The 26,023-nt window shown below is 44.8% G+C and overlaps 1 protein-coding gene and 1 long non-coding RNA gene across 2 annotated transcripts; both read right to left on the bottom strand.

The window, feature by feature from the left end:
* Positions 1-2,166: 2,166 nt before the first annotated feature.
* LOC123086769 (uncharacterized) lies at positions 2,167-3,191 on the bottom strand. Its single transcript, XR_006441120.1, has 3 exons — positions 2,941-3,191; positions 2,785-2,819; positions 2,167-2,563 (listed from the first exon to the last, which is right to left on the bottom strand). It is a non-coding gene; the product is annotated as an uncharacterized lncRNA (long non-coding RNA).
* A 5,526-nt stretch (positions 3,192-8,717) lies between these two features.
* Positions 8,718-9,432, bottom strand: LOC123077178 (heavy metal-associated isoprenylated plant protein 47). Its single transcript, XM_044499395.1, has one exon. It carries the CDS (start codon positions 9,147-9,149, stop codon positions 8,718-8,720), a length of 432 nt encoding a protein of 143 aa, XP_044355330.1. The 5' UTR covers positions 9,150-9,432.
* Between the last annotated feature and the right edge of the window lie 16,591 nt (positions 9,433-26,023).

Below are 26,023 nucleotides of genomic sequence, written 5' to 3'. Positions count from 1 at the left end.
CGGTATCTTCATACCTAGTTCAATATCGTTACCGGCAAGACTCTTCACTCGTTATGCAATGCATCATGCTGCAACTAACTCATTAGTCACATTGCTTGCAAGGCTTATTATGATGTGCATTACCGGGAGGGCCCAGAGATACCTCTCCGATACTCGGAGTGAAAAATTCAAATCTCAATCTATTCCAAGCCAACAAACACCTTCCGAGATACCTGTAGAGCATCTTTACAATCACCCAGTTACGTTGTGATGTTTGATAGTACACAAGGTATTCCTCCGGTATCCGGGAGTTGCATAATCTCATAGTCAAAGGAATATGTATATGACATTAAGAAAGCAATAGCAATAAAACATAACGATCATTATGCTAAGCTAACGGATGGGTCTTGTCCATCACATCATTCTCCTAATGATGTGATCCCGTTCATCAAATGACAACTCATGTCTATGGTTAGGAAACTTAACCATCTTTGATTAACGAGCTAGTCTAGTAGAGGCTTTACTAGGGACACTGTATATTGTCTATGTATCCACACATGTATCAAGTTTACGATTAATACAATTCTAGCATGAATAATAAACATTTATCATGATATAAGGAAATATAAAATAACAACTTTATTATTGCCTTTAGGGCATATTTCCTTCACTCACAACTTTGTCTTCAGTTGTGATGTGAATATTGGCACTGGTATGTGAATCATTGAGATGCATTAGCAGCCATGGTAGTTTCTTTTGTATTTGATGGAATGTTGTAAAGAGACAATCTTGGGGCAAGAGGACACATGAATCCTAAGTTGAAACCTTTTTTTTCCTGCGGGAATCAAAGTTGAAACCTTCATAGCATCAAAGTACAATTTCATTAAAATTATGCTTGCATATAAACAAATCCTGAAGGATTGATTGCAATGCCGGAAACAATTCAACTTCGTTTCGCCGATATGTGGGACATCCTTCATCTGGATCCACCTGCCATGCAGCAATATTGGGTGCACAACTGCAGGGAAAGATTCATCCCGGTCGTTGCGGCATAGTAATAATGACTAGTGAGCAGTCAAATCATAGAGCCCCATTTTCGCCACTGTAAGTTGCTCGGACGAAGCAACCATCATTTTTCTGTTCGTTGAATCCGCTGGTACTCCAATATTCCCATAGTAATAAGTTGCTCGGGCGAAGCAACCGTCACTTCACCTTTCCTACAGTAAGTACTACCTCCTTTTTTTATTCTAGAGACAACCACACGCGAATATTGGACGGTAGCAGCAGAGCAACTGAATCAAAAATCAAAACCAACCAATGAACTACTACTAATGGCGAGTGTTTGCTAGTATCATGTACTTTGTTTGTCCATGCATATAGGGCTTAATGTGTTTTCCGAGACTAACTTTGGCCCTATTTGGATCCATGGGTTAGAGTTAGTTTGAGCTAGTTGGGGCTCAAATAGCCCTAAAGTATCCAAACATGGGGATTAAATTGAAGCAAGTTACACCAAACCCACCAAAAAAATATCCCACCCAAGAGGTTCTAATTGGAGGTAGTTCTCGTTGGGCCCACTAAACTTTTCTCTCTCTATCCCGCCAGCCAAGTGGTGCTAATTGGAGCTAGTTAAAATCACTTTTCTCTCTCCATCAAGTACATTTATTGTCAATCTAACCCTGTCATCCAAACACCTCTTTGGCTACAGTTAGTTCATGGTTAGTCATGAGTTAGTCTAACATCTAGCTAAGTTAGAGTATCCAAACAGGAGCAGTATAGGATATGCAAGTTGCTCAAAGCAATACCGTCAAATTCGTACCATCAAATTCGTATGAATCAAACAATCAACATAGGAAAAATTCTAAGGATTCCAATCCTCCAAAATTTCTATGCAAATCGTTTGAATAAAAGGAGCCCTTATTTGCCGAGTACAAAAGCCCCTAGAAAGAACTTGATGTTTGCTCTGTTCCATCTACACCATTTATTTGCTGGATACAAAAGCCTCTGAAAGCATTTGATATTTGCTCCGTTCCGTCTACAACATTTATTTGCCGAGTACAAAAGCCTCTGGAACTCGGCAAAGGCGGCGATTCCAGTAGTGGCACATGTATTTAGGTCGTCAATTTTACCAGTGAAACATGTGTTATATGCGACTAAAAGTATACAATTGTAATTCATCGCTGAATGGAGTATCTAAACATATTGTTTTTGTGGCATATTGCATAACTATAAATATAACATTGGACATACAGTACAACCCTTACTCTTATATCAGTTACAAACTTAGGAAAACAGTGCCCGAACCAGTGGTTCGCATACCTTACAGAAATGACAACCATAGTACTATACTCATCAATTCTGATTTAGTTATATACGTATATATGTTGTTAATTAGTTTAACCATATTTATGACTGTACAGGAGCAGAGCAACGGTCATGTCCATCAGTGAGGTATAGGCTTGAAGCGAGGCCTGGAGAACGCTGGAGTCGGGTCGTAGCGGCCGTAGTCATTCGTCTTCACCATGAGGTTCCTTGGATGACTGCCTAGAGCTGTCGTTCCCTCCTTGTGTGCAGCGTTGCGATGGTCCTGAATTTGCGAGATGAGAACAATATAAGACTTTATTTCCTGATAAAGATAGCTCCAAATATATAGAAATTTAAACTTGTCCACATGGAACTTGGAAACATACTCAGTTTGTATTATCAACTTTGTAATTCAAACAGACCATTTAGTTCTCAAAGAAGTCTACACTTGTGCGGTGCCTGAATGGATGGACAATCAAGTAGATGGGCATATATAGTATATACCTTCTGAATCTTTTCTTCGGCCAGACCCCTGCCTCCTACAAAGATCACAGCAGAAGATCCAAGTTAAAAGTTTAGCTCCAACAAGCAGAAGACAAAATACGTTTTCTTTTCTAGCACAACAAAATCAAACGGGTGAGAACAGGGGAAACAACCGACCTGCGGCGCAAACCAAAACGACGATGAGCAGTAGAAGAACAACTGAAACTCTACCAACTCTGCTGGAGCCCATCTTCCTCTTCTTTCTCTCAGCTCTCTCTAGCTCTAGTCCTCAGTTCCCTCGAGCGCTGACTGAAGCATTCGAGCAGTACATAACATGGTTTATATAGATAGCTGGCCTGGATATTGGCCTGATCGGCTCGTCCAAAATTCTCCTTAGAATAACGGAAAGCGATCGAGAGGTGGATGGTATAACGGGCGCTTAATTTTGTCTCCATGCCTTTTGAGCGTGCATGCGCAAGTGCGTGCTAGTGCGCTGCTAATATCTCTCAAGGCAATCAAAAGGAAGGAACAGATTAGGCGTTAGTGGAACCATATATTGGTTGTCTACCGCGCTAGAGCGGATGACAAGGAGAACCACTTGGGACTTGGTTGGGAGCACCATGGAAAGTAGAGGCCGGGGCTGCATAAACAAACTGCACTGTGGCTTCCGAGTCAGTGTGCAGAACTGGCAATATATGTCGACTGCACTGTGTTAAGCAGATGATACCCCGCACGTTGATGCGGTAATTTTGTTAAATGCGTAATTGGATGCTAGATAAACAACTAAAATTAATAAAATGAAATGAAAGAGTTTTTCTTGATATACAATTTAAAACATTAAAAAATATAAGCATATAACAAAAGCATGTGTAAAAGAGAAAAGAAATTAGATTACATTTAAAAGTGTCATTCTAAAGAAAACAACTGATGACTTGCATGCAGGAACTGATGATGTGGCAGTGCTGCACGGATATGCTAATACAAAAAATGTAATTTATAACTTATATGCATGATATGTTGACGTGACATGGTTGCACGTCTAGAAAAAAAAGCAGTGGGTTGTATCATAATTAAATCTAGTGTGATTTAAGACCCGCTTAAAATCCACTAGTGCATGGTGCACCATAGGGAATTCTCGTGTGTAGATCAGATGGATGCTAGTTAATCTTGATAGTAAATTTAACGGCCATAACAATTTTGATGATGTGGAAGTATGCATGTCAAGATAATTAGAAGTAGTGGAGATCACTCTCTTAGGTATATAGAATTTGCACGTCATTATGTTTTCATCAAGAAGCAAGCAGAAAAAGGCATCCCGCTACTAATAGAGTACGCGCGGAGGAGAGAGGGGGGGGGGGGGAGGGGTCTATGTCTCGCTTATAGCCGGACAAATGTCCGCCTTGCCTGCGAGCATGCTACAATGAGCAGGTGGTGGGCTGGTCCAGTAGGCGATGAGGGTTGTCATACTGACGTCATCCTGATGTCACTCAAATTTTAGTTTTTTAAATGCATATATTTCAAAAACATAAACTTACTTTAAAAATCAAAACCATGAATTTGAAAAAATGTTAACAAGTATAAAATTTTTGTTAGGGAAGTTAAAAAAAAAGAAGTCCATATTACAACATTGAATACCATGAAAGTCTAAAATACAATCTTGAACTACGAAACTGTCTAGTTTACAACCTTGTGCTGGGAAACCATCTAGTCAAAACCAGTCAAAAACGATCAAAACCACAGTCCATAGTTATTATTTGTCTGGTTTGAAAGTTGATGGTTGTAAACAAGACAGTTTCATAGTTTAGGGTTGTGTTTTAGACTTTGGTGGTAGTCCAAGGTTGTAGTATGGACTTCTCACTTTAAAACAAATTGATAACTTTTCAAAGAAATGTTCGTGGCAATAAAAATTTATTCCCACACTTAACAAAGTATGTAAATTGTTTCTAGAAAATGTGTATACAATGTAAAAATTGTTTGTGTAATGCCAAATATGTTTCTTAGCACTAAAAGATGTCCGTGACATTTTTAGAAATGTCCCACGTTCAAAAAAATATATGCGTGTATTTCAAAATGTGTTCCTAATTATTTTTTTGTGTAATGTCAAAAACAAAATCGTACAATTAAAAAATGCCAAGTTTAAAAAAAATGTTTGGGACATTAAAAAAATATTTATGCAATATCAAAAATTGTTCGTGTAGGTAAATAAATGATTACTTCCATTTAAAAAGTGTACATGATATTTGTTCATGTGTTTCCAAAAAATGTCTGTGAAATTTTGATAATTATACACAGGAAAATATTTACTTAGTTTAGAGAAATGTTTATCGCCATTATGAAAATCTGTAATGTGTATTTTGAAATATTACCTTCTATTCAAAAAATTGTTCAAGCCATGCATTTTTATTAAATATACATTAAGAATTTGAAAAATGTCCAATGTGTATCGAAAAAATGTTTCATGTATGCGCTAACAAATGTACATTGAGTACTGAGAAAAAGTAAATGTGTGTTAAAAAATAAACCCGACAAAATAGCATAAATGAAAACCAAGAAAGAAACAAAGGAAACCAAAGTATAACGGAGAAAAAAAGGAAAAAGAATACCAGTGAAAAGAAATGAAGAAACCAAATTAGAATGAAGGAAAAAACAAAAAAATGATGAGAACAGGTGAAAAAAATAGAAAAAACAATTAAAAAAATAAAGAAAACCAAAAAGGAAAACAACTGGAGCTGGGCGAACCTAAAGTGACACGGGTGGCAGGGAGCGACCTGCGCTAATGGGGCGGCCCGATAGTCACCCGCCCGTAGGCAATTCCTAATAGGAATCGATACGGTATCAGGAATTCCTATTGGCGAGACATAGCACCCGCACGCTTGACGTATTATTCACATAAAGGACAAATTCGGCATTGAATAGTACATAATGTAAGTTGGGTTTTAGAGTTGGCCCATTATCACATTAATGTCAATTTTATCATTTTTATATCTCAAGCAATGTTTAGAATTTTAGTATTAAATTTTGTGATAACTTAGATTGATATTGTGTCAATATGCTAGATTTTTTTCAAACATTTTAAAATGTGTTATGGCATCTGCCCAGCTGGAAGGCGTAGCAACTACCGACATTCTCCTTCATGCCGCTCGTCCTATACCATCGGATCTTGGACCCGCTTGGTTCTAGTTGTATTCCAACCAACTACTATCTTTTGAAACAGGGGTTCAAAATTCTACTAAATTCTAGAACATCCAAACACCCTTGGTTATGGGGTACACACGTACAACAACAAGATTCTCATACGAACCAAAATAGTCAACACTTTTTGCGACCATTTGCTTTTGCTATGAACATCCTTCCCTTTGAATAAGGTCGTAATACCAATTCCATACCACATCAAAAGGGGGAACATCTCTCAAAAGGAAAAGGGCATCAACATAATAAGTGTTGAGTCACGTGTAGTATGTGTTGCGTTGGATGTCGAATGATTTACCATCGACCAAGTGGTGCCAACTTATTAGACCATTGCTAAAATTCTTGCAAATAGGTTCAAGCCTCACTTTTCGGATTACGTTGACCCGTCTCAACAAGCTTTCATAGAGGGCTAACGTGTTAGTGATAACATTATTATCACTCGGGAAGTTACCCATTCTGTTGCAATTAGATCCTGGAAGTATCAAGGTTTTAATAACAATAGTTATTAGCCCCCCCCCCCCAAAAAAACAATCATATTTTCTGTTCTGCCCCCCCCCCCCTCCCCCCCCCCCCCCCCCCCCCCCGTCGTTTTCTGCTAGCTCCACCACTGGGTATCGTGCTTGGACTAAATTGTACTCCTGTCCACTCTTTGCTTTTTGCAGATGACCTTCTGGTTTGTGGGCAAGCAACTCATGAGGAAGCATCCAAGATGGCACACATTCTCCAACACATTTGTGCTAAGTCAGGTCAAACCCAAAAATGGAACAAATCTGCTATCCTTTTCAGTGCCAATGTCCATTTTCCCGGTTCCAGCTATGAACAGTGATTTCACTCATCTAGGTCACCCACTCATTCTTCTGGCAAAAAATAGAACCACTCCTTACAATTTTGTGCTTGATAAATTTATGGCTAAGTTGCCCTCTTACAAAGCCAACATGCGCTCGCATGCTGCTAGGCTGGAACTAGTTAGATAGCAAAGAAATTTATTGCATGTCAACCATTTTATTAACAAAGAAATTTATCACTAAACTAACCGCTATGATCAGGATTTTTTTGGTGGACGGGAATTAAAAAGGATAGCTCATCTAGGAGCCTTTATTTTAGAGTGTGGAAAGACATTTGCCCTTCCAAGCAAGAGGGTGAGGGGTTGGGTATTAGAAATCTCAAGGCCATGAATCAGGGTCTCATTCTTTCTACTGCCTAGAGAATTGCTGCCTCTCCCACCTCCCACCTCTACCTCATCCTCAAGTCTAATTATTTTGCTGACTCCTCTCTCTGGACTGCTAGTTCTAAATTCCCAAAATCTGCTCTCTGGACCTCCATACTTAAGTTACTCCCTATGCTCAAAGGACACTCTTTCTTCCAACTCACCGAGGTAAAACATTTCTCTTTGGAGAGCTCCTTGGTGCCCACCTTGGCAAGATGTCTAAAATCACCTCATCATCCAACTGGCAGACTTTTGTTTATCCTGCCATAATTAGTGATATTTGAAATTCAGGTAGTAAATCTCGAAACAACAACTTAATCACCACTCTTATTCAGGAACCTACGGATTTGTGATCTTCCCTGCTAACAATATATCTGTGGTTTCTTCCCCCATGACCTTAAGTGATCTTTCCGTGCTAACAATATATCCGTGGTTTCTTCCACCATGACCTTAACTATGATCTTCTCATAAAGACCCCTAAGAAAGTTATTTTAGTTTATCCAGTTTCCCTCTACTTATTTGACTTATTTCCATGATGACCTTAACCAATACCAACATATTTCCATTAATTGGTTATTAAAGTTAAAACAACGACATGTATCTTTTAATTTAGAATGATGGGATTTCTCTCGCACAGACCAGCACCTCTGCAACTACCCCAGTGTCAGTCATAGCACCTCTGCAACTAACTGCAGCGTTAGTCGATTGCAGCACGGCTGTTGGTTTTCCACTACTAAGCAGAGCACTCGTGCTTGGCCATTCTTTTTTTTTTGTGCGTGTGAAACTCTTGCCCATTCTGGTATATAGTGCCCCTGAAGATCATGCTACAAGGCAAGAAATGTAGTGTGGTGTGATCATAACAGGAGCACGAGACATGCAAACATATTCTTGCATAGCAGGTTCGAAGCATCCTGAAGAAACAGCGGCACATTCATCCTGCAGTGTGATGTCGCATAGCTGCATGATAACACACCTGTGCACCATCTTCCTTCTCCATGACGTGATAGCTTGGCAGCTGAAACATCTGAAATCTCTGCCAATCTCAAACATCTAGCTATATCCATTATTTTGTTTCCTCGGTTGCTTTATCAGAACTGGATTTCTGTTGGGGGACTTTCATCATACCACAGGAAAGGAGAACGCACTGGACGTGGACGATCTCTGCTGTCTGAGTGTTAACCCCTGCAGGATCAGATTTGTTGGAACCATCAGAACAGACCGCTCGAGATCTCGGTTCCGGAAGCCGATTGCGGATTTGAGCAGAATATTTGTGGGAACACCGCCATGTTGTCCATTTTTTGGGCGCGTGACAGATTTTGCTGGACTGCAAAGTGGAGACCGGACTTGTCATGCCGACGGTCTGCTTGTTAGAAACTCTGCCCTTTGAGGCTTTGAGCTGCAGGTCACAGGCGATTACATAGGAATAGGATCTAAGCAAACACAAGACCTGAAATTGATGCCAGCTTAACTAACTGAAATTCGACCCTATAGCTTAGGCTGAACACTACTGTAGTAGATACACGCGACAGGATTAACCAACAAATTCCTCCTTCCATATCTACATTACCGAACAGGTGCCCGGCTCGGGCCGCGAGCACGGGTACCCGTACGCCTCGACGGCGGCAACAGCAGGGTAGTGCTGCAGCTCGTAGAAGACGTTCACCGCCGCCGGTTGCGATGGGTAGTAGTAGCCGTACGGGTAGGAGTACCCGGAGTGCGCGTAGCATTCGACCACGGCGGCAGGCGGCTTCTTCCCGTCCTCCTTCTTGACATCGACGACCTGCACCAGCTGCGCGTGGCCGACCTTCCTACGCAGCGCGCTGGTGAGCTTGACGGAGTCGACGCCGTGGCCGACGACCACCAGCTGGTCCTTCCTGTCTCCCGCCAGCGCCGCCGAATCCACTCCGGGCGTGGCCGCCACCAGCGCCAGCGCCTTGGACCGGCACCTGCTGCTCGCCATCTGCACCGCGATCACGATCTTCTGCGTCATATTTAGCTGGCTGCTGCGTCTGGTTGTGTGTGGAGGTGGAGCTTGCAGTTGCAGTGGATGAGAAGCAGAGTGCCCTTCGATGCAAGGCAAGGCTGCAGTTACTAAGCTCCCAAGAAATCGAGCCCTCCCAGCGCTTCTACGTTTTTTCCCCGATGTGGACCACGCTGGTCAACGTGATATCGCACCATGGGGCCGTAGGTCAGCCCCTAGCTTGCGACTTCCTCCGTGTCGGTTCAGCTCTGCGTACACCATGTTGGTCGGTAACAATTTCACCGCCCGTCTTGCGCCTGCGCATCTTCGGGAAAGAGAAGAGGCGATTTGGGGAAGGTGGAGAAGCCACCGGCGGTCGTGTTTTCCCGACTGCTGCTTTCGGTTGAGGGTTGGGGTGAGAAGGGAGGGGCTCCAAGATTTGATGGATCTGTGGTGTTTGGGGATGGGGTTAGGGAAGGGGTGGATTCGTGAGGCTTGGTTCGTCGCCATTAGCTGGTTTGTCAGCCGAGTCTAATGGTTGGTTGCAGTGTGTCTTCGTTTCGGCGGCGTTGACTGATTGGTTTGGTCGGCCACGTCTCCGCTCTTCTCCGATGTTGCTTGCCACACATGCGAATCATCCTCTGTCGCTAGCGTTGTTGAGCACCAGGTTGCAGCAATACGCTGGGGGTACATAGTGGCCTAATCCTGGATGTTTGTGGCTACCTTATATATCCATGGCTTGTTGAGATCCCCTTCCTCCTTCCTTTCTCACTGGAAAAAGCAGTAGTTGTCAATCGACGACCAGTTATCAATCAATCTGATGAAGGTAACAATATCCTCCTTGAAATCCATATAATCATTCCCTGGAAAATCAACCAGATTCTCCCTCCTCTTATGGGCCTTTGAGCTCAATCGATCAGAAGAAAGGGAATATAACCTGCCCCTCATTGTCCTTCAATCATGGTGCAATGAATATCGTAGATAGAGTGATTTCGATCTCATATAGCTAGCTTTCCTTTCAAAGTGAAACGATTTTCCTTTTACGTTGAGATATTTGAATTGGATTTTGACAAATTCCACAACAAATCTCTTGATTCGGAATTAGGGACTCATGTATCATCTGATGAATCCACTTTCTTTTACACTTATGTATCTTACTCTATCTTGTTTTTTAGTATTATCTAAAATAACTGATGAATTATGAATTTTCCATAACTTAGGTAAATGCTTTACCAACATATGTAGTGGTGTCACTTTGCCTCAATTTGCTTTGGAGAATTTGGCAGCTTGCCGTAAATCTATTCTATACTGCAAGCAGACGAGGGTTTCACGAAGAGGTTTTTTATGGTACCCTATACTGTTAAAGATGGGAGGTAACAGTATACAATCATCTACCGCTGATTCCGTGGGGGTAGTTCTAGTCATTTTCCCGTTTTCTAAGATAACGCTAACCCATCAGCAATCGGCCGTTCTGTTCGCCCTGGTTGAGGCATCGGCCGTTGCACTACCCGCCGCAGCCGCCAACTCGACGTAGCCAACCAGCCCGCTCCACCGTCGTCGAACTCGCCACCGCGTCCCTCTTTCCCAGCGCGCTCCCGCCACCACCCTCCGCGAGCGGATGACCTGGACCGTACCTCTGAGCGCTTGGTCCACCAGCATGCCAAGGAAGGGGACGCGGAGGAAGACGAGATGCCACGGTGGTCGCCGGCACAGAGGAAGGGAGGAAGAAGAATCCTCGTCAAGACGAGTTAGGCCGTGAGCGCGTGCCGCGGTCGACGAGCATGGTCGGTGGCGTAGCAGCTTCGTTCCACAAGCACGGCCGAGAGTGTGAAGGCGACGAGGCGGCCGCCGGAATCCTAGCCTGCGGGCGCATGCATGGGGCAGCATGAAAAGGGAAGCGAACGAACAGGTTCGCTTGGTCGAGCCGGCTAGTTTTTCTCTCCCTAAATTACCCTCACAAAAAGTATACTGCTGCACGCGGAGCGTCCGGTGTCATCGGTACTGCTGGCGATGGCAGTCGCCTAGTTGAGCAGTATAGATCGACCACCACCCTTTGATTTCGAGAATAGACGGCTCATATTCATTGCAGGGTACTGTAAAAGAGCTCTTCACGAAACACTTTTTCTTCGGTACAACCCCCCTAAACACATCAACGCATGAGATTTCTTCGTACCGGGTAGGATGGTCTTTTTTAAAATACTATATGGCGTTGGAGACACCCCTCGACTGGGCCGGCCCATTGATAAAAGGCTGCAAGGAGCGTGACCCGAGATGTATAAATTCATTGATAAAAGGCTGCAAGGAGCGTGACCCGAGATGTATAAATTCACAAAATACATGCCGCTGCTAAGAATTGAACCACAGACCTCTTACACATGAAGTTTAGTCACTCACCAATTGAGCCGACTAATGTTTGTGAATAATTATGAGAGTGCAAACTTAAGAACCTCTCCGGACGGATTTATCGGGCCTATGAGCCGATATGGGAAGGCCACGAAAAACGCACAGAAGAAATTGGAAATAAATCTCAACTAATCACCGTTATTAATTAGGCCTATTAACTAACATGTGCATGCAATGGCTACTGCCTGATCCAATCAAGAAGACCCATGCGCTAGCTTTCATAGGGAGACGAGGGAATGAAGGGACGTGCTTAAATGCAGCAGCCTATTTTTTTTTTTTTGATAAACTATGCAGCAGCCTAGTAAACATGGTACAAGTTTTGGTGCCTCTCAGACCCGATAAACCTTAGTGGAGGGAGTAACACAAAGGAAATTATGAATGAATTTTTAAAAATTGAATAATGTTTCATAATCCAACTTTTTGTAAACCACTTGAACTCATTTTGAAAATGTCATTTTTCATAAAAGCATGAACATTTAAAAAAATGAATAATGTTTTTTACAAGCATGAACATTTCAAAAAAAATTAAGGAGATATGTTAGTTCAAAATGTTTAGAACATTTTTTCCAAGCAACATTTGAACACTTTTAAAGAAATATGGGGAGTGTGCAAACTTCAGGACTAACATTTTGAAAAAAATTGTTGAACACTTAATTTTTTTGGCTTCTTATATGTGGCTAATGTAACTTTGTGAATTTTCGGGAAAAAATTCATGTGTTTTAACACCGGATTTTGTTTTGTTTTATTCTGGATTTTTTCTTTTCCATTTTTTTCATTTGTGGGAATTTAAAAAACAAATTCTTGAACTTTCTCATTTTCTCGAACTTTTTGGGTGATTTTTTTTAATGCTGCAAAAAAAATCAAATTCGTCAACATTTTTTCAGCATCGATGAACTTTATTCAAATCTGCGAACTCTTGGGCCGGCCCAACAGGCGCCCGGTCGGAGCGATGCCATCGCTTATCCAGGTGGTAGAAACCAAAAATTTGGTTTTGTACCATTCATTCATTTTACAATATTGGTTAGCAAACCTAAAAACTAAAATGTCAACCCCATACAACAACTGAAGATGTCGACAAACAACGTGCTCCTAGACAGAGCCTTTTGGCCTACACGGGGACCTTCCGTTGAACATGGTCTAGTTTTGGACATTCTTGAGACCACTCTAATTTTTGCTAGCAGATGGGCATGCGCATGGTAGGCATCTATGCCAGATTTGAACGATTCCGACACCTTATGCAAGTTGCATGACTTATTGGTCATTTTCACCAAGAAAACTCCAAAAAATGCAAGAATTGTCGAAAACTCAAACAATTTGAGATGGTGCCTTGAATTGGTCATAAAAGCTCATGAAAAAAATTGGGGTCATTTGAAGATGCCAAAGAATGTACTCTCAAACGGATCCCATGTGACCTACCCGAACAACCTCCATTGAACATGGTATACTTTTAGACATGCATGAAATGACCCCAACTTTTGCCAGTAGGTAGGCATGCCCATGGCATGCAATCATGCCAGGTTTGAACGATTTCCGACACCATACGCAAGTTGCGTCACGTTCGGCCATTTGTCGTCCATTTTTCATCGAGAAAACTCCATAAATTGCAAAAAAAATCAAAAACTCAAACAACTTGGCATTGTGCCTTGAATTGGTTATATAAACTCATGGAATTTTTTGGGTCATTTCACGATGCCGAAAAAAACGAGCTCTCATACAGACCCATCTCGCGTACCCGAACAACCCCCGTTGAACATGGTCTATTTTTTGGACATGCGTGAAATGATCCAACTATTGCCAGTAGGTGGGCATGCCATGGTTTGAACAAATTTTGACACTATATGCAAGTAACAAGTTGCATCACGTCCAAGCACGTATCAGCCATTTTTCATCGAGAAAACTCCAGAAAATGCAAGAATTGTTAAAACCTCAAACAACTTGGCATGGTGCCTTGAATTGGCCATTTAAGATTATGGGAAAGAATTGGAGTCATTTGAAGATGTCAAAAAAACATGCTCTCATTACGGCCCCTTCTGGGCTCCCCGAGCACCTCCGTTGAACATGGTCTATTTTTCGGACATGGATGAAATGACCCCAACTTTTACAAGCAGGTGGGCATTCTCATGGTAGGCATCCATGCCAGGTTCGAATTATTTCCGACACCATATGCAAGTTGCGTCACATCCGGCCATTTATCGCCCTCTTTTTACTAAGGAAAATCCAGAAATTGCAAAATTTGTAGAAATCCAAAACAACTTGGCATGGTGCCTTGAATTGATCATACAAGTCAATAAAAAATGAAGTCATTTAACGGATGTTGAGAAACAACGTGCTCTCAACGGAGCCTTCTCGCCTATCTGGACACCTTAGGTTGAACATGCTATTTTTTTGGACATTCAAAAAAGGACATCAACTTTGGTCAACTGGTGGGCATGCACATGGTGAAGATGTGAACACTTTTTTTTAAATTTGCCAGCATTTTTTCATATTTGCGAATATTTTTTGGAACTTCTTTTATTTTCTAGGGCCTAAGCATTTTTTTCTTCTCTTAATTTTATGTTATTCTTCTCTTTTTCGTTAATTGATTTTCTCCTTCTTGAACTTTATTATTCTTTTTGAAACCTGTTCAAAAATTTGAAAATTTCTTTAGAATACCAGATTCTTTTCTCAATACAAATTTAAAAAAATCTGGAATTTCACAAAATGTTTGTGTACTCTCATACGAACCCTTCTCTCCTGCGTGAACACTATCTGTTGAATATGGTTTATTTTTGGACATCCATGAAATGACCTATCTTTTGCCAGCAGATGAGCATGCTCATAGTAGTCACACATCATATGCAAGTTTTGTCACGTCTGGCCATTTATCAAGTATTGCTCACTCACAAAACTCTAGAAAATGCAAAAAAGTCGAAAACTCAAATAAATTGGCATGGTTCATTGAATTGGTCATATAAGCTCACGAGAAAAATGAGGTTATTTGATGATGCCGAAAAAATGTGCCCTCATACGGACCCTTCTGACCTTTTCAAATTCTTTCATGTTCCCTTTTTCATTTTTTATTTTCTTTTCAAATTTATTTACCTTTATAAAAACTATTTGTGATTTCAATGTTTTTTTTGGAAAATTCAAAATTGGTTCGTGATTTTAAAAAGTTGTTCAGCATTTTAAAAAGTCTTTGTTTTCAATTGTATTCACAAATTCAAAAAATGTACAGGATTTTCGAAAAATGTTATTTTTGTCTAGAAATTGTTCTGAATGTTAAATTCTTTCTGTTCACAATTTTTCTCAAAACTCTAATAATGTTCATGTTTTCTCATAATGTTTGAAACTTTAAAAAAATGTTCGGTTTTTTAAAAATTGCTTGCGGTTTCCCAAAAAAATTGAGTTTTTAGAAAATTCATAAAAATGCTCGTGTTTTAATATTTTTTTCGTAAATTCCAAAAATATACAAGAATTTCAGAAAAGGTTATTGTTTTCTAGAAACTTTTCAGAATGTTAAAATTATTCCTGTTTTCAATTTTTTCTCAAAACTCAAAAAATGTTTGGGAATTACTTATACTTTTAGCGCTTTTGAAAAATTGTTCAGAATTTCCAAAATGTTCCCCTTAACAAGTTTTGTTCTCTAAGTTCCAAAATTTTCCTCGTTTTTTCATAAATATTTAGGATTTTAAAAAATGGTTCCTGTCAAAAAAGTCAAGGTTTTATTTTTTTTTTGATTTTTCAAAGTTTGTTAGAGTTCTTGAAACAATCGCTGGATTTCAAACATTACTCGCTTTTTTTAAAAAAAATTCACAATTTCCAAGAGAAGATGAAAAATCCGAAAACTGCCCGGATTCTGCGTTGGAGTTAATTCTTAAAGCGGTACGCTCTTTACTTCATATAAAAGTCTGTTGGGTTGACTGGTAAGTAGGTGCTTTTTGTAAGGTTGAGGTGCAGAGTTCGAATCCATGCGAGGTCGCTCTTAATTATTAGTTTTAGCGATCATAGCGTTGTAGTAGGTGCGAGCGCTACTGCGGGCACCTTCTTGGGCCGGCCCAGTCTGGGGGTATGCAGAGCGTATACAAGTACAAAGTGGGTATACCATGTCAAAAGTCTATATTACCCTTTATACGTTTTATGTGGGGGGTTGTACCTAGCCAAGGTGTGGTGCCGGACTACAAATGGTTAGGGGTGGCTGTAGCCGGATGAGATATGGATTTCAAGGTAAGTATTCCAGTTTACTTTTCCTGTCCTTCCATTATCGTCCTATGGTATCAACATGGTGCTGGGCTGCTGGCTATTTCATTTCCTCAAGGTCTTCTCTTCTGTCTTGCAAGAAGATGGAGCTGACTTTTGGTTCATGTGTGTGTGTGTGCTAATTGTCCACAGAAGAAATATGTCTTATTTCGCCAAGAATGTGTTGGTTTTAAACCAGTCAATACTATTCTCACAACGGGATGTTCTGATGCTACTTGAAGAAAGCAATTACTGACAGGGGATGCTAAATTAGCGATAACACAACAAGAGGTATTCCAAACAAACTAATCTCTTGCCAAGTTGCATATATGATTAAATATTTTATGATTTCTGAATGATTAAGTTTTGAACTGTTACTGTCTATTCTTTCTCCATGTATGTTCTGAATTTGTTAATTAGGCTAGGTCATGATTGAATATTTGTTGCATTTTGTTGGTGGGAATTGAGAGGGCTTAGGATGCTATTTTCATTTTTTTTATGGATATAGACCAGAGAAGTTCATATTGCTGAATGTGTTCTCACTGTAAATTTGTTGTCTATCCATGCGAATGATTGATTGCACCAAAAGGCATACTTTACAGATTTAACAAGATACATGTATGATTCAAGGCTTCGGACTACTCTGTCTTGTGGTATGAGTAGAATGGTACAATGACAAGAAGCAAGAATTTGATCTCCTTTCCTTGTCATGGTTGTCAAGGACTGGTGGAAGACCAGACCTTCATATTAAAAACTTTGTATAATATATGCTGGACAAATATAGGTTTATTTAGTGTTCAAAATATTGGATAATTTATTTCAACTTTATTTTTTGGATCACATGCATAATGTAGACTTATGGGTTTTTATATCATTGTGTGCTCTATATAACATTGTTCATGCTCCACAAATAGATAGTGCTTGCAGGTACACAATTGTATGGTGAGCAGATTCCAGCCTCTCCGCTTTCCTAACAATCGCCTTAGTGATAAAGGGATCTACCCTAGAGAAATGAACTGTGGTCCCTATGAAGCAACCGAATCACTATCACTACTACGCTCGTGGCAATTTTGAACAATTTGAAATAAAGTAGAAAAATGATCAGGATAAGCCAAATATTTCAATCCAAAGGAACAATAAAATTGGTAAGAAGGCTTAGGGTAAGCATGAGTTAAAAACGATATGTTTTTGTGTCTGTCTACAACATATACAAAATGATTTGACTAAGGAAAACATGGATATACCAAAAAGAGAGTATCCAGCTAGGCTTAAACATGATAATTTGATCCCCTTTTGAAGATTTTCTGTTTTACATGAGAAGCTCTGAGAATAGGAAACCGTTTGAACGCTGAGATATTCACTATTAATGATCATAATTAAGGTACTTCTTCAATGTTTCTGGATTATACTGTTTTTTTATTTTAGCATCAATATATATAATGGGTTATGCACTGTGTATGTTATAATTATGTTTGCGATATGTACATAAGTGTCCCGCTGTTGCATTTCCCTAAAAAATGTTCTATCCTTGGACATGCCTTTATGTGTGCGTGCAACTCTGTATTTTTGAAATATATTTAAGTAATGAATGAAAGGATAATGGTTGTAGTCCATTGGTCACCCGTCATGCAAAATATCATCTAATGTTCTGCAGGACTATGTGCAGGACATCATATTACTAGATTATAAGATTAGCTTAGGCAGAGAAGGAATATATACCATTTTATATCGAAACAAATGATTTTCCATGCGAACCAATGTGGTATTGTCCGGATGATACAAGACCAATGTTTCTTGTTTCTCCTGTATCCTATTCAGAATAACTGAATCAGTTTGCACTCTTTATTGACAGGATATAAAAATGTGATAAGCATTAATGTTCTGCATTATCACCTCACTTGTTTTGCTAGGCATCTTCATAGATTTTAAAATATTTTTTGCATGTCCACTGCATTAGCTTTTATTATAAAGTGGTAAATGTCTAATGATTACAAACTATGGATCAATTTTCCTGCAGTTCACTTGGTTAATATGCAGTTCTTAGTAAAGATGACAGATATTGGTAAAGCCAAGTCAGGCTCGGAAGAGCCTATACAATCAATCTAGAGAACTTCAGTAAGCGACTTAAGGTGTTCTATGACCACTTGAATGGAAACAAGTCTGATATTTGGGGTTCTTGTGATGCCATTGCAATTGCTACTCCACGTCCTTCTGAAGATTTTTGTTATTTGAAATCCTCTAAATGTTAGGTTAATCGGATATGAATCCCACAAAACCATAATTGTCATTATGCACGAGCACATACATTTCTTATGCAGCTAGAAGAAAGCAAATCTCATTGGAAGCCTCAAGAATATTGCAAATGATGTTGTTGGTGTTGATGTTGTCTTTCTGAGTTTTTTGCTGTAAAGGACGCCATGAAAATCATATGACTCCATCTGTAATGAGGAACTTCATGGTTCCAAATAAGGAGAAGTTTATAGATGAGGTAATGAAATCCCCCAGTCACTGAAGGATGACACGGAGAAGATTAGCCTTGGTAAATTGTATGCTGAGAATATAATATCGAACCGTCGTTGCACAACGGCACCTAGAAAACTAAAACCTCACACACGGTACTGCAACCAATGAGGCTGCCAATGACTAATGTTGAACATGTGTACATGTACGTAGGTATGGGTCCTGTATGCAGTATCTGTAGTATCTGTCTCCCTCTGTATTTACGTGTATCTTAGGAGACAAGATACCGGTCGCACCCCTTGTACACATATATATGTGCCTAGTGCACGATCAATCAATCATCGATGCACCAAATCATTCTCTACATGGTATCTATCGCAAGTCGATCTCCCTGCTTTCGCTAACCCTAGCCGCCGCCTCAGGCCGCCGCCGCCGCCGCCGCCTCCGCCTCTCCTCCCCGCGTGCCCTCCCTCCTCCGCGCGCCTCCTCCCGACGCTGCGCCGCCTCACCCGGCCGCGCCGCCTGCCTCCTGCCACCGCGCCGCTTCTCTGCAGCCGCGCCGCCGCCGCCTCCCCACCACCCCGCCGCCATGTCGTCCAACGCCTCCACCTACTCCAACCCCTTCGCCGTCGACCCCGCCGAAATCCACGACATCAACGTCCACGCATGCGTCCCCGTCATCCTCGACGCCTCCAACTCCACGTACTTCGCGTGGAAGACGTACTTCACGCTGCTCTTCCGCGAGAACAATCTCGTGGACCACGTGGATGGCAATGTGGACTCCCGCGCCATGGTGAATGACGCCGAGTGAACCGCGATCGACGCCACGATCATCCGGTGGTTCTTCACCACCATCTTGAAGGACTTGTTCCACACGGTCGTGAGCGTCGGCGACGCCGCCTGCGCCCTGTGGGTCAAGCTGAACGGCCTCTTCACCGACAACAAGCTTCAGCGCCGTGTTTTTTTGCAGCAGGAATTTTTTGACTGTCACCAGGATGAACAGTCCATTTATGACTACTGCCGTCGCCTGAAGACGTTGGCGGATGAGCTCCGTGACATTGGAGCCAAGGTGGACGACGACCTCCTCCTCAGCACGCTCACCGCCGGCCTCAACGAGGACTTCGGCAATGCCGCCTCCAACCTCACCCTGATGCCGGAGCCCTCCTTCCCCAAGTTTGTGGCGTACTTGAGGTTGGAGGAGCGCCGGATGAAGGGAGTCAAGAAGCGCGTGCAGCACCACGCCCTCGCCGTCGACACCTCAGGTGGCGCCCCTCCATCGGCCGCCCCACCCGCGCCGCGCCAGCAGCCGCCGCCCCCCGCACCTCCGGGGAACTTCCCCCTACCGCCCGCGCCTCCGGCCCCTCCCGCTGCCCCCAGCAGCAGGGTGGCGGGCGCCGCGGCAACCGCCGCGTGGGCAGCCGCAAGCAGCAACAGGCGCCGGGGGGGAGGGGGGCTCGTCAGCAGCAGCAGCAGGTGACTCCCGCAGCAGCAGGTGACTCCCCCATGGATGTACGGCACCAACCCGTGGACAGGCGTCATCCACGCGTACTCCATGCCGGTCCCTCGGGCTCCGGCTCCGAGCATCCTTGGACCCCGCCCGGCGGGTCACCAGGCCCTCTTCGCCGCGCAGAACGCCACTCCTTACAGCGGCTATGGTGCCGCCCTCCCGCCAGCGCCCGCCTACGGGTCCGCGCCGGCCTATGGCGCCGCCGTCGCGCCGGCTTATGGGGCCGCGCCCACCTACGGCGCCGCCGCCGCTCCGGCCTTCAGGGCTGCTCCCGCGCTGGCCTACGGGGGGTCCTACTCTCCTCAGGTGCCACCGCCGTGGGACCCGGCCTTGCTCGCCGCACTGCACTCCGCACCGTCACCGAGCTCCTATGGTGGCAGTGGTGACTCGTACATGGACTCGGGCGCCATTGCTCACATGACTGCTCATCCCGGTAACCTTACGTCTGCCACTCTCGTTCATACTCCCACTCGTATCACCGTTGGTAACGGTTCCTCTCTACCCATTTCTCACGTTGGTCATATGTCTTTTCCTTCTACTTCCACTCATGTGCATATGTCTAATGTTCTTGTGTCTCCTAACTTAGTCACTAATCTCATTTCCGTTTGTCGCCTTGCTCGTGAGAATCCTATAACTGTCGAATTTGACGATATCGGTTTTTCTGTGAAGGACGCCCGTACACGGATGGTGCTCCACCGATGTGATAGCCCGGACGAGCTTTACCCAGTGCATCCCTCCGGCGCCACCACCACCCGTCACCCCGCCGCCTTCGCCACCAGTGTTGATCTTTGGCATGCCCGTCTTGGTCATCCCAACTCCACCATTATGCGTCAGATTTTTCAGAGTTTTTCCTTTTCATGTAATAAGGTCGACGACCACACTTGTGAGGCTTGCCGTCTTGGCAAGCACGTTTGTCTTCCCTTTAGCGAGTCTACAAACATTTCCACCTTTCCGTTTCAGTTATTGCATAGTGATGTTTGGACGTCCCCGGTTGCCAGCAACACGGGCTATTTATATTATCTGGTGATATTGGATGACTTTACTCATTATATGTGGACCTTCCCTCTTCGTCGCAAGTCCAACGCTCTTGCCACACTCACCGCTTTTTATTCATATGTCACCACACAGTTCGGTCGTCCTATTCTCGCCTTGCAAACTGACAATGGCAAGGAGTTTGATAACGTCTCCGTCCGCAATTTACTTGAGTTCCACGACACCATCTTTCGCCTCACCTGCCCCTACACGTCTCAACAGAATGGTCGCGCCGAGCGCGTCCTTCGCACGCTGAATGACTGTGTCCGCACGCTGCTCTTCCACTCCTACGTGCCTCCTCGGTTCTGGCCGGATGCACTCGCGACCGCTAGCCTACTCATTAACATTCGCCCCTGTTGTTCCCGCTGGAACTACACCCCTCACCAGCTCCTCTTCGGTGCGGTTCCATCTTATGATGGTCTTCGCATTTTTGGGTGTCTCTGTTACCCTAGCACCGCGTCCACTGCTCCTCATAAACTCGCGCCCCGGTCCCTCCCTTGCATCTTTCTTGGCTATCCTCCCAACACCAAAGGTTACCGGTGCTATGATCCAGTCTCCCACCGCGTTTTCACTTTGCGGCATGTGTACTTTGATGAGCTCGTGTTCCCGTTTCAGCAGGTACCGTCACCTTCGAAGTCTTCTGCGGCGCGGTTCGTCCCTGCCACCACCTCTAGCGGACCGCCCAGCCGCGCCCCGGGTCCGGCCCTACCCGCGCTCCCCGCGTCGGCGGCCCCTGGCGCTGTGGCTCCTGCCGTGGCCCCCGACGCAACGGCCTCCTCAGCCGCCCCCATCGCGGCCCCCACCGCGGCCCCTGTCGCTGCGGCCCCCGTGCGGCCCCTCGGCCGGCACCGCTGCAGCTCTCGCGGCCGCTCCTGACGCGGCTCCCGCCTCGGCCCCTGCCATGGCCCCGGTCGCCGCGACACCCGCCATGGCCCCCGCCACCGTGGCTGCCCCCCTCACCTGTGTGGTTACTCGGGCTCGGACTGGGACGCTGTGTCCCAGCACGCGCTACCCATCGAACGAGTATGCGTGCGCGACTTCTACCTCAACACCATCCCCGCTCCCCACCTCCGCTCGCGCAGCCCTTCGGGATCCGAACTGGCTAGCTGCGATGCATGAGGAGTTTGACGCCCTGCAGCGCAACTGTACGTGGCAACTTGTCCCACGGCCACCACGTGCCAATGTCATCACTGGCAAGTGGGTTTTTCGCCACAAGACTCGCCCCGACGGTTCTCTCGAGCGCTACAAGGCACGTTGGGTGGTGTGCGGCTTTCGCCAGCGCGCCGGTGTGGACTTCACCGACACCTTCGCCCTGGTCGTTAAACCGGGCACGATTCGCGTTGTTCTCCAGCTTGCTGTTTCTCGCGCTTGGCCTGTTCACCAGCTCGATGTGTCTAATGCTTTCTTGCATGGCCATCTCGACGAGCAGGTGTTCTGTCAGCAGTCGACTGGTTTCGTCGACGCCGCCTATCCGGACCATGTGTGCTTGCTCTCCCGTTCCGTATACAGGTTGAAGCAGGTGGCTCGGGCCTGGTACCAGCGGATCGCGGCCTTCCTCCAGCAGTAGGGGTTCCGGTCCACACGGTCCGATGCCTCCCTGTTTGTCTACCACCAGGGCCCCGCCACCGCGTACCTCCTACTGTACGTCGACGACATCATCCTCACTGCGTCCTCACCAGCGCTTCTTCAGCAGATCACAGCTCGCCTCGGCACTGAGTTCGCCCTCAAGGACTTGGGGGCTCTCCACTACTTCCTCGGCATTGAGGTCATGCGCCGGGCTACTGACTTCTTTCTGCACCAACAGAAGTATGCCTATGAGCTTCTGGAGCGAGCGGGCATGCTTAACTGCAAGCCTGCTTCCACGCCTGTCGATACAAAGGCTAAGGTGTCCGTCGTCGAGGGCTCTCCGGCGTCCGACGCTCCCTTCTACCGCTCCATCGTCGATGCGCTTCAGTATCTCACACTGACGCGTCCGGACATTCAGTATGCTGTCCAGCAGGTGTGCCTTCACATGCACGCTCCGCATGACACTCATTGGGCTCTCGTGAAACGTATACTTCGGTACATACGTGGCACCACAGCCATGGGGCTCACCCTGACGGCCTCGCCGGACACCAGCCTTGTCGCCTACTCCGACGCCGACTGGGTTGGTTGTCCCAACACTCGATGCTCCACTTCCGGCTACTGTGTCTACCTCGGGCCCTCTCTGATGTCGTGGTCGTCTAAACGACAACCCACGGTATCACGATCGAGCGCTGAGGCCAAGTATCAGGCTGTGGCCAACGCCGTCGCGGAGTGTTCCTGGCTACGTCAGCTACTTCAGGAGTTGCTCTGTGAGGTCACCAAGGCGACGCTCGTCTTCTGTGATAACGTCTCCGCGGTGTACCTTGCTACCAACCCTGTCCATCACCGACGGACGAAGCACATCGAGCTCGACATCCACTTCGTCCGGGAGCAGGTCGCACTTGGTCGTGTTCGTGTTCTACATGTGCCCACCGGTCAGCAGTTCGCCGATGTGATGACGAAGGGACTACCTACCTCGACTTTCGAGGGCTTTCGGTCCAGTCTTTGCGTCTCCGGCGACGCTTCGACTGCAGGGAGGGGGGGGGGGGGGGGTGAACATGTGTACATGTACGTAGGTATGGGTCATGTTTGTAGTACCTGTAGTATATGTCTCCCTCTGTATATACGTATATATTAGGAGACAAGATACCGATCGCACCCCTTGTACCTATATATATGTGCCTAGTGCACGATCAATCAATCATCGATGCACCAAATCATTCTCTACAACTAACATCAGTTCCGCTACATGTAAATTTCTCAGCCATGAAAAACCCGGCGCGGCAAAGCACGTGTATGCTTCTAGTATATAGGAGTACTATATAGCGAGAAAGCAGAGTAGCAGCTTCGTCAGAGGTGGCTAAATTCGGAAAAGAATCCTGTACGACCAGGTCGTATAGTCGCGATGGTGAGACCGCCTCCCGCAGCTGACACGTAGCGGAACGGATCTCAAAGCAATTGGGGGTACTTATCCTCTGATTCCCAGCAATAAGTACTGAAATCTCCTGTCTCCGGTGCCGTCTACTCTCCCCCGCCGTCCACGACCATCCTCCTCTGCGGCCCGACAGCTCTCCCGTGGCGGCACAACTCTGCTTGTTGCGTTTCATGGCCTCCCTCATCGATGTCCCCGCTTGCACCGGCGCATTCTTAACGGGCACACTACACAGGTTCAGATCCTAGGCGTGACTTTTTCTCCCAGAATCTTTGATTGCTTAATTTCACAACCACAAAATTGGTAGAAAATCGATGTAATTGACCCTCCAAAGAGTTGCAGCAGATAGCAAAACCACAAATTACGGCCGCATCTTCTAGCACTCAAATCCGAAAGTATCATCATCCATCGGAACAGGATCCCCTCTGTCATACTCCCTCCGTAAATTAATATAAGAGCGTTTAGAATACTAAACTAGTGATCTAAATGCTCTTATATTAGTTTACAGAGGGAGTACTTCCTATGTACTGTACTTCAGAGATCCTAAATTAAGATTACAATAGTTTTCATCACCAGGCTCCATGGCACTCGCTGCTACGACTTAGTCGCCTTGACGAAGACAGTGTACTCGGCGACAGTACGGAACTTGAAGCCGGAGTCGATGGTGCATGCAGTGGAGGCATCGGTGAGCGTGGACGGAAAGCCGGGGCGAGCTTCCGACCTGCCGAGAAGCACAGCCATGGGCGGAAAATAGAGCAGGGGCGGAGCAGCTGCCCTTCTACGACAAAGGGGGAAGAGAGTTGCGGCGGATCTAGCAGCGAGCACCGGAGGGTAGGGCGGAGCGTCGGCACTGAAGAAGAAAACGGGATTTGGGACTGGCCTTGTTGCTTTGAGATCCGCTCCGCTACGTGTCAGCTGCGGGAGGCGGTCGCGATGCTCAAAGCACCAACAACAGACATGTCACAACACTGCTCTCTCGTCGAAGAGATTAGCAGCTTAGCACGCCGTCATGCTAGAGAGCTTGTATTCGTGCAGTGTAGCCGTTGGCAGAATACCGCGAGTCATGAGTTGGCCGCATATGGCCGTAGCACCCCACATACGGCAGTCTGGTTCGCAGGAGGACCGGACTTTCTTGTAAACTTGGTTAAAGCCGAGAGGCCTCCTTGAGTAATTAAAGTTTTTTCCCCTCGCAAAAAATGCTCTTGGTAGCTTTAGAAGTGTCGTTTGCATTGAGTGGTCAATTCAGTTATTGGAATTTTGTTATAATGTTTTTTACGCAATATCAAAATTATGGTCCTGATTAAAAAAATTCAAAAGTATCACTTCATCGGTCCCATGTCGAACGAAGAGCGACTGTTCATCTGCTTATGGGCCAAAGATGCCCTTTTCGTGTATGGTCATGACGCAATCTTCCTTTGCTTCGGACCCGAAACAAAAGGACTACACCTACAGTAAGCTAAGGCAAACTCGTGTCCCTGCCATGCCATCAGGACCGTATCAATGACGAGAAATTTTATTTAGACCAAACTTGAATTGTGCATCGTGGAAAATAAGGGAGTGTTCGGTTCATCTCCGCTCCTCTAACTCCGCTCCCGGAGCGGACGAGACTGTAGCTCACTTTGACGGAGCTGCCAAAACCGAGCTGCACAACTCCGCGGAGCGGATCGATTCTGAATAGGGCCTAAATTTTGCCTTTCAATGTACATCGCCCGTCACAACTCACAAGCCTACATCGTGCTCGGTGAGAAATTTTTCAATTACTCTCATCCATCTATTCATCTAGATATTCCTAACCTTGTAAACATTGTGCCTCACCCTATTGTTGTCATTGGTCGCGCGCATCATAATCCGTGTCATCCGTGGGCTTGGAGTGAAGAGTGCCTCTTGAGCTTGTGTGCAAATAAAGAGTCACTATTCAGCCTATACGTGGACGAAAAGGGCCTCTTCAACCAGGCCGCGGGATGAAGAGTTACTGTTAGTTCAACATGGAACGACGGTGTGATACTTCTAAAATTATTGAACCCATGATATTACATTAGAATCAGTTGATCAGTAAAAATGAATAAAACACGTGTCAATTATTAAGTAGAAAGCTTCTTCTAAACATCTTGTGTACTCCAGACTTTTCTATTTAGATATATCTAATTATAAACATGCCTATCAAATACATTTTTACACCACAATATTTATAATTGTTTATTAGGATAGTAAACCACACATACATATACCTATATTACTGCAAGATTCATAAATTAATTCAAAAAGGCATGTAATTTTCCTGTTCTGATATTA

This window comes from Triticum aestivum, chromosome 1B (assembly GCF_018294505.1).
Source record: "Triticum aestivum cultivar Chinese Spring chromosome 1B, IWGSC CS RefSeq v2.1, whole genome shotgun sequence".
NCBI classification, from domain to species: Eukaryota; Viridiplantae; Streptophyta; class Magnoliopsida; order Poales; family Poaceae; genus Triticum; species Triticum aestivum.
Note: the sequence above shows the minus strand (reverse complement) of the source record. Positions and strands in the feature narration are given on the sequence as shown.